Raw genomic sequence first — 9978 nt, 5'->3', positions numbered from 1 at the left:
CTTTTTCTTTTTAAGAAATGACGTTGTCAGTTTATTTTGGAATTATGAGTTTGATTGTCCGTTTGGTAGCTTTTGACGTTACATAATTTTCTTTGAGTTCTTATTTTCGGAAAATTAGCTTAGTTTTGTATAGCCTCATTTATTTTTGTACATAGATTGACTTTCTTCAACCTGATAACAATTTATGGCCTGAACTGTCATAGTGTTCACTCTTATTTTTTGTATGGTTTATGTTACTCTTTTTTCTCTATTGTGTTTAATGAACTGTTGTCTGTCTTTGTCCTTTGTTTTTGATATTGTGATCGCATGTGCTTCGAAAGAATCAAAATAGTTGTTTGCTCTATTTCAGAATTCTGTGTTTAATTTTTGTTTAATGTTTAATACATTTGATAGACTATTAAATTGTTCTCGGTTTGCTCGAGTTTACACAATTTTGGCTGCTTGCTATTATCATGATTATGTCTGTTTGGGTTGCTTACCACATTTTATCAGTATAGTGGAACTGTGAACCACTGCGTACAAATAGGAGGTTAAAATGTCTAATACTAGAATTGTATCAACAATTTTCGTCGGAAAATGTCTGTACCAAGGCAGAAATATGACAGTTGTTTGTCTCTCGTTCCGCTGATTGGTATCGTATTATTCGTCATCTTTTAAAGAATTTTCATTTCTAAATTTACGTTGGAGTTATGTATTTTATTTTTGCTATACCTTTTTGCAATTTCGTTAAGTATGTATTTCAACGGTTTCGCTTCATATAAATCCTTTGTTTTCAAAGTATTACGTCTTGGGGATTTCTGATGAAGGTTAACACAAACAAGAACTATCTTTTAAAAAAAAATCCGACGTATTTAAATTTGAGTATATGTTTAAAACTATCATTTCGATAACCTGCAGTGCACTGAAAACCTGCATAGTTTGACACAACTTGTCCTTGGTGGCAACGCCTGTTCACTACCTTCATCTTGTGAACACTGTGACAATGCTCTAACTATCTAAAAATCAATGAATTACCAACAAAAAAACGTTACAAATTGTTTTGTGAATATTCCAATTATATTAAAATAAGTGATTTACCATTTAAATAACTTTTCTCTGTTTGTGTTCAGTATTCTCAGTCCTCGTATCTTTCTGTTTACATTCACCAAAACCCCGCGGAAATCTCACATGAGTAGGTGCGTTCTAAAGGTCATGTACGTTCGTACAACAAAGTTTACATTAAAAATAATATAATTGTCCCAAATAATTAACAGCTGTCATGGATGCAAAGAGCTATTGGAGAAACAATTATTTTAATAAAAATATAAATCTTTAAAATCTAGTTTAAATATTTGTATTTTTTCTCTTGCTTTCCATCACGATATAATTATTGAGACATTTTTTCAAACACAACCAAATCACCCACCATGACAGCATTTTGTCCAATCACAGAAAGAATTTTCGAGCATGCGTATTCTGTTGTCATAGTTAAGCGTCCTTAAGTTCAAAGGGCACAAACCGAAACTATACCGACTACGTCGAAAAAAGCGCGTCGATCACATACAGTTTATATAGAGTTAGTTTATTTTTTCTTAACACCAAAGAAGCATACAATGACTTCAACTTTGATGCCATATGTGGATCAGGATCTGCATACCCTTCCAGAGCACCTGAGATCACTCCCATTTTTTTTGGGGGGGGGGGGTTCGTGTTTCTTAGTCTTTAGTTCTATGTTGGGTCTTCTGTACTATTATTTGTATGTTTGTGTTTTTATTTTCAACAATGGCGTTGTCATTTTATTTTAAATCTATGAGTTTGACTGTCCCTCTTTTAGAATGATGTATCAATTGAAAAATATTCTAAGTGATTCTGTTAGTTTTATTGTAAAAAGTGACAATAATCTCAGTGCACAATTTACATATTAACATTTAAACTAGTTTGCAGTAATTTTTGCACATAATATGTGTTTCATCAGATTGAAATGCCTAAGTTTACCTATAATTTTTACCTTACACTATAACAGAATTATAAAAATAAAGTTGCGAATTACAACGATCATCAACATCAAACGACAGTTATTCTACTTTTTCATAATTGTCACTACTTCGTGTTGAAGTATCCATATTCATACCATCCTGTATTTCCAGGTACCCGTGAGATGTCTCATATACTCTAGTTGTTTGGTAAGGTACAAGTTCACTGTATGGTCGGTTACCAGCTTCATAGAGATGGACATCATGTTCGGCATTTGGTTCCATGTACCTGCAACAATAATCAGGTCACGTAAATTTTTCAGGCCTGGAGATACAATAAAACATTAGAGCTAAAGCTAAACCATGGTTAAAACCAGATAAATGTTGACATAAAGGGAATGGTTAAACTCAGGTAAAATTTGCCATAAGGGACTTGAAGATTAGACGATATAAGAATAAATAATGTATTAATTTTGAGTTTCTGTCAATACTAACTTATAAATCGTACCAGAACGAAATTGAAAAAGCTATAAGAGAAAGATGAATCGTAAAAAGATCCTGTTGTATGAGTTTTGAATCGGGAACCAAAATATTCAAACTGAAAACACAATTTCTATTTATAAAAGATTCCATAAATTCTAGTAAAAAAAACCTACCGGACAATAAAAACAAAACACAAACAACTAATAAAATACTTAACTGATTTGAAGAAGATTTATTATTCTTATTAGTTCTTATAACTTTGACTCTGTATCGAAAAAAGTAATTTCGTATTTATGGTATATTGGTTCTTAATTTGTTGCAATCAATAAGTCTCTGTATTTTACTTACTATGGATATGTTTGCAACTATAAGCAATGAACAAATACCAAGTACAATTTTCAGTTAGTTATCTCAAAGTCATATGAAACCTCAAATTAAAAAAAATGATGTATATGTTTTTATAACAAAATGGATAGTTTTCATTATTAAACTTATGATAATATATTTTTTTCTGAAGAAAATTCTTCAATTTGTCCACATTTAGAATAAGCTTACTTTTTTAATTACTTGCTTCCCGGAAGCAATTCGCCGAAAAAATTTCCGTATGCAAAGTGACCTTAGCGTAAACCTTCTCGTACATTGTACATGTTAAACATGTGTTCAATATCCATGCTTTGTTGTTGATTGTTGACTATAAGGTGACAATCGGTAAATTTCGGAGTCAAAACACGGCATTTAATGAGCTGCCATATATGTTAAATCATAACAGACAGATAATTAAAAAAATAACGATTATACGATATATTTGTGTAAAAATGATAAAATCGTGCACAGAATACTAAGTTTATGATATATACATGCGTTGGTTCAAGAATTAGATGAACATTATTTTTCACCAGTCACTCGTTTCGTATGACTTTAAACAATACTTTACGAATAATTTAAAATATAAATATGTTAAAATGTCTCGTTTTCGAAACTTACTGATTCTCGTTTCCTGATACAACAGTGCTTACATTAGAACTTTCTATTCTATATATTACTACAAATAGATAATTTAAAAAAATGATCTACATTACATATATATGTACCTTAATTTTCTTATTTTTGAATGTGGTTAAAAAAAAGTACAAGTGTATATAGCTATCAAAGGTACTACGATTATAATTTAGCAGGATTATAAAGTAACTGCACCAAATTGTCAATGCCATGCATAATCTTAATATTTCACTAACTCAATAAAATTTACAAAACAAATATATAAGAAAATGTTTGTAAACAAACAGTCTGGTTTTTTTAATTTACAAAGTCATGTTATATAATATGCAAAAATTTGATACAGTTTACGTATTGAAAAACGACACCTACATCTTCCGGTTTGTTTCTTCCTTTTTAACGATAGAATAGCCGTCACTGTTATCAGTCCTGATACAAGTACAACAATAACAACTCCTAACATTATCCAAAAGACATTCAAGCTACTATCCTTGTCGAGGATTTCTGTAAGAAAAATATATTATCACAAAAAAAATCAAGTAAGATGGGTTATATTTATGAATGCTAAGCGTGCAGCGGCAAACTGCATAATTATGCATATTCAGGGCGATAGATATATTTCAATGTGATACAAAAATACGTAGTTTTGCATTATCAACTATTACCTTTGATTATTTTATATAAATTACAATAACACAATCTGCAAGAACAAATCCTTTTAAAATTTTGAACAGTTTAATTACTTTAAACTAAACATTATTTATCAAATGCCACATGATAGTTAAAAAAACACAGAAAACAGGAGAAGTAATTCAAAACCATTGTATTTACTATTTATAGATGTATCTTGCTTGTTCATCTAAATGCCCTTCAATAGACCACTTTCGAGTTGTCCGTCACCGGAAAAAAATCGTCAAATACGCGCGCCTTTATGACGTCATTTACCAGATAGAGGGGATCGCCTGTATCTCTGCATTATAAATTTCATCATCAAGCGTCTTAGTGAGAGTCATTGTGCAGGATAAACTAGAAATAACACTTGTTCTCTAGGTACTTAATCACAATTCCCTAATGACAGCAGTGATGAAAGACAATTATGGGAATTCAATTTGCCGAATAATTCGTGCAATATAGCTTGCTAGTTTTCCAACCATTCGCTCAACAATGGAACGGAAGTGACGACGCCCCTAAACACACAAATGATGTTCACTTCAACCAAAGTTTAGGACGGAAATGCATCGAAATCGAACTCGAAAGTTGTCTATTGAATCATATAATCCTCATAACACCGTTAATTTGCAATATAGTGTCAATGCTATCGTTCCTGCAAAGTTTTTGTTAATTAACTTTTTTTGTTTTCTTAAGCAATCTGTTAATTCATTAAAATGCTTTAATTGACGTTTTGAAATCTACAGAGTAATGTAAAACTTAAAGATACGATTTGATGAAACCGTTTTCCTATCGAGTTACCAGAAGTAACATTTATTTTATCTTTTCCCTTGGTGCATTTATTGAAACTTTATATCTGAGCAAATCAATCTGTACTGGTTGTGAAATTCAATTCTTTATTGACATTTTTCAAAACACCTCCTGATACTAAATACCAGTTAAGGGTAGACATGCATTGCGTCCTAGCGACTTAAATCATTAATTTAAAATCATTGTTCGCTAACAGTTGAAAATAAATGCACGTTAAGAAACTTGGTTTAGCTTGGAAGATATATTTTACCAGAAAGAAATAATGAACCTCAACATACTTCCACTGTACGATATTTCTTCGCACGTTTTTCCATATGTGTTTGTTATGCAAATAGCATATTTGTTTTGGAGGTTGTAAGCAAGTTTAGTCACCATCTCACTTTTAAATCCATTAATTTCAACTGTTTTTCCATACATGTTTATGTAAACAGACATCTGGCTTATATTGTGATCGTTTGATGGGAAAGACATTGTGATGTTTTCCAGAAACCACTCAACGGACTGAATTGTTGACGATGAATAAAACAGCACTGAAAACACAACATGATCAAGATTTGACCCTTGTCGAAGTGCAGATTTTTCTGTTATAACTGCTTTATCTGAAAAAGTATTGATACTACAATAATGTAAGACTATGTTAGAACTTCTACGCTACAAACTTTATGACATGTTCTTTTGGGGTTTTGATAAAAGCAACAGTAGTATACCGCTGTTCAAAACTCATAAATTCATGGACAAATAACAGACTAAAATAACCAGTGATAGAATATTTTGCATGGGTTAGTCTATTGTGCTGATGTTCCACAAGTGTCTTTCTTTTATAATGGTATTGTATTTTATTTTTATATTTAAAACACTCGATATTGTAAACTTCTTAAACATGTTTGTAGTTGCCTACTGACTCTTTCTCTGTTGTCTTCTTCAACAGTTTCTGGTTTTTTTTTATACTTTTAAATCGGAATGAACAGCTATACTTGTAATAGAAAACTTAAATTATTCACTAGTTTCAAATGTATGTCTCTTTGAATTAAATTTCTTACAATTGTAGATATAATGTTATATATAAATATTAATCCTACAATACCATTTTACATTGTTTGACGTATTGATACAGTAGCATAGTTTTATCCTTAGTTTTTTGCATATACATTTATTACTAGATTGAGGATATTTAATGTGAAGACAATCAGACCAGAATAAAACAGTTAAAATTGTATGTCATCAATTGATCAAAAGACGTTTATCAGATAAAAAGACTATTATGAATTATAAAATACGCTGAAACATAAACGTCAAATTTTTTCAATCGCGTAGTGGAATGAACTATCTGTGGATTCTTATAAATTGTATTACATATTTTTGATTTTTTTTAACCCTGTATGCTAACATTGCCCATGTGATTTTTTTTAATTGTTTGTATATACATTGAACGACAAATATATGTGACGTATAAAATTTTCTGACGTCGGACACGCGAATCAATGAATGTGTGTGTGTTTTGTTAAATTGTTCCTTTTAAAATTGTTTCACGAATGATGACTGCTTTTCCCATATTTTGACTACTTTATTTACCATGTCTGTTTAGTTCACACATCAATGTATATATAACGGAATTTGAAGAGACTGTCATCAAAGGGAGAGGTTTAGCGCTATAAAACCAGATTTAATCCACCCTTTTGTACATTTGAAAATGCCTGTACCAAGTCAGGAAAATTACCGTTCTTGTCCATTTGTTTTGATGCGTTTTGTTATTGGATTTTTTTTTCATGTAATTATGGACTTTACGATTAGATTTTCCTCTAAGTTTAGAATTTTTGTGATTTTACTTTTTATTAGTCAAATGAAATTGAACAACTGAGGCTGCATTACCTAAAACCGATAACGTCGTACTTTTATGTACCGTAAAGGTTTCTTTTAGTACTTTATACCATACAGAGCAAACATATTCACCAGCATCTTGGAAACTGCACGGATTCAACAAAAGAAAAAAGAATTTTCCCTCTTTGATTCCTTTCAATTGGCGGATGAAAGTACCATTAAAAGAGTGTTTCCAACCAATAAATTCAAATTCTGCAAGTGTTCCTTCAAGAGAGCAAACTAATGTAACACTTTCTGGTCCTTTACAAAGGAAACTGCTATTCATAACCAACGTTGGAAAACCTGCATTAGATGAAGGTCAAGTTATTGAATAAACAGTTAATAGTTACTCATTGAATATAAAAGAGATGTTACAATGCAAAGTAAAACGAGGATAGTGAGTGTCTGGCGAACAAGAAAACAAACCTGGTATCTTTCATGGTTTTTTTTAAAACTTGGAGAATTTCACTGCTTGTTTCCTTCTCAATGTTATCACCAGTGCAGTAGTCAGTACTTCCTGTTGACACGAATTATACAGGATATTATGATATCTATAAATTAACTGTTAATAAAAATTTGAATTGTTCAAAATACTATGGATTTTCTAAACTAGGAATAGATAGCCTAAGCTGAATTTGGAAAACCTTTCGAAATTGTTTGCCCTCATTGCTTTTTGTCTTTTTATTTTTCTTTGTCTTATTTTAGTGTCAATGGTGCGTCTTTTGTAGATAAAAAGCGCGTCTGGCGTACACAAATTATTAGCCTGGTATCTTTGATTAGTCTTATTTTTTTGAAACCTTAAACATACCCCTTATTCCATGTTGATTTGAGATCATAAATGTTTTACTTTAAAGGATCATTTCTGATACACATTGTTTATAACGATAGTATCGACGATATCGAAGAGGAAACAAACTTATTTGAACTGCATGAGTGTCTGAAATACAAATAATAACATATTAAATCAAGAATGTGTTCTAAGTGCAAGGATGCCTCATCCGCACTATCATTTTCTATGGTCAGTGGACCGTGAAAATGGGGTAAAATCTCTTATTTGATATGAGAAATATCATATCATAAGGAACATGTGTAACTAAGTTTCAAGTTGATTGGACTTCAACTTCATCAAAAACCACCTTGACCAAAAACTTTAACCTGGAGCGCCTGGAGCGGGACTCCCGGACGAACGAACGAACGATCGGACAGAAGAACGAATGGACGCACAGGCCAGTAAACATAATGCCCATAAATGAGGCATACAAACTCTTTGAATATCATTTTGTCCCCATAAAAGCTTCATGACGGAAGCTTTTTGTAAATGTTTCCTATTAACATAATTATTACATACCTGTTATTGAAACACTGACAGCGTTTGAAACAATTACCATCTCATTTGGAAAAGTCATTTTGCATGTAAAATTATCGTTAGCAGTTTTAACAATGCTGAGTTTGTGATATATAGCGAAAGATCGACCATCTGAGGAACATCGACACATCCCAGTTCGACATTTAGTTCCTAAATCTGTGTTAAAACACATAATTTTGTGACGTCTGATATAAGTAAGTGTTTCGCCATTTACCAAAAATTCAGCAGACTGCCCAACTGGGGCAATGGTTGACGAACAATTCAGCTGAAATGGTTGACCTTCCGGTGTATGTTGTGGTGCAGACAATATTACTGACACTGGTGAACCTATAAACAGAAGAAATGCGAATTATCAACGTGTAAACAATAAATAACAGTAATTTGATTTACAACTGATTTTTTTAATATTAAAGAAAAGCACAAATATACATTCTTGTACTTTAGACAAATACATATACAAAATATTTAATGCAAGCAGCATTTTTTAAATTATTATATACAAGATAAAAAGTTATTACCATCAATGCAAAGAAAAATTGACAGATACATCAGATCACGATAGATTTCTATGAACACCATAATGATACTGTTGGTATATATGTTTATAAATGATGATGAAAACTGTATTTACCCATTTATAATACTTAAATTATATATAAACATCGGTCAAGTATTTTCTTCCTGTCAGCATTTTAGTGCATTGTTTTAGTTCTATTTTTTACGATTATTTTCATGTCAAAAGAGAAAACACAGAAACAAATAATATTACGAAAATAGATAAACAGGAAGAGGATTGCCATTTCTGCGTTGTCAATTTAGGTACCGAGCAACAACATATATTTTCAGAAAGTTGTAATTACATTTCCAATTATAGATTAATAAACAACACCGAATCATAGATTTTAGTAATTCAATATTTTCCTCATGGTTATTTTATTAACGCTGTTTCTTGTTTTTTAAAGAGAAATTTAAAAAAAATACTGCTATGGCGCAAATATTACTTTGTATCCAATTGTTTTATTACTGGTTTGCTGATTTATAATAACACCAATTATCACATAGTAAGATAAAAGGTTTAATGTGCACACAATTAAATAGTAAGTTCCAACTTAAAGGAACTGTAAAAAATGATAATAATAATAAAAAACGAAGAAAAAAAAACGTGTACACCTTCTTCAAACGCACACGTTAGCTTATTTAAACACAAACATGCTACTTTTACCTATGTATGTTAATTTCTGTGTCCTTTTGTCTCTTGTAGAGAGTTGTCTCATTGACTATCATACCACATAATCTTTTTATATATAGCTTGGATCTGAAATACTGCTCAAGGGATTTCAACTATAAAGCTTGGTGACATGAAACTTTGATATTTAACTTGAAAAGAAACTTTTTTCATTATTAAAGACAGAATTCAGATCAAACTTATATACATATATATATATATATATATATATAAGTGTCTAAGAATGTAACTTTAACACACTAATGAGTGTTATAAAATTAGGTGTTATATTTTATATATTATTCACGCAATATTTCGCTAAACAAATTAGCTTCATCGGGCGTGTGCATCTATCAAGGTGAAATCGGATGCATGACAAAAATATCTTTGTAGCTTGAGCTACACAAAAGTTTAACATATTGATTGACGATCTGTATAAAACAAATTTTTGCCGTTTATTGTACATAAATATTTTTTTCAAAAATTAAAACAAATAGTTGTTTTAGTTAAATAGAAGTAAAATTGATGATTTATTCCTTTGGTTTCGGGTAGAACTGTTTTTCATCCCTCTCATTAAGTCCATCAGGTTCAAGAGTACGTAGCTGATGCATCCAGAACCT

At 30.9% G+C, this 9978-nt stretch overlaps 1 protein-coding gene across 1 annotated transcript; it reads right to left on the bottom strand.

Moving 5' to 3' along the window:
* Positions 1–1892: 1892 nt before the first annotated feature.
* On the bottom strand, positions 1893–8734 carry LOC134705250 (uncharacterized). Its single transcript, XM_063564010.1, has 7 exons — positions 8652–8734; positions 8116–8460; positions 6780–7070; positions 5189–5509; positions 3804–3935; positions 3420–3477; positions 1893–2241 (listed from the first exon to the last, which is right to left on the bottom strand). Exons 1-7 carry the CDS (start codon positions 8710–8712, stop codon positions 2055–2057), a joined length of 1395 nt encoding a protein of 464 aa, XP_063420080.1. The 5' UTR covers positions 8713–8734; the 3' UTR covers positions 1893–2054.
* Between the last annotated feature and the right edge of the window lie 1244 nt (positions 8735–9978).

The sequence above is a fragment of the Mytilus trossulus genome, chromosome 2 (genome assembly GCF_036588685.1).
Source record: "Mytilus trossulus isolate FHL-02 chromosome 2, PNRI_Mtr1.1.1.hap1, whole genome shotgun sequence".
Taxonomy (NCBI): Eukaryota; Metazoa; Mollusca; class Bivalvia; order Mytilida; family Mytilidae; genus Mytilus; species Mytilus trossulus.
Note: the sequence above shows the minus strand (reverse complement) of the source record. Positions and strands in the feature narration are given on the sequence as shown.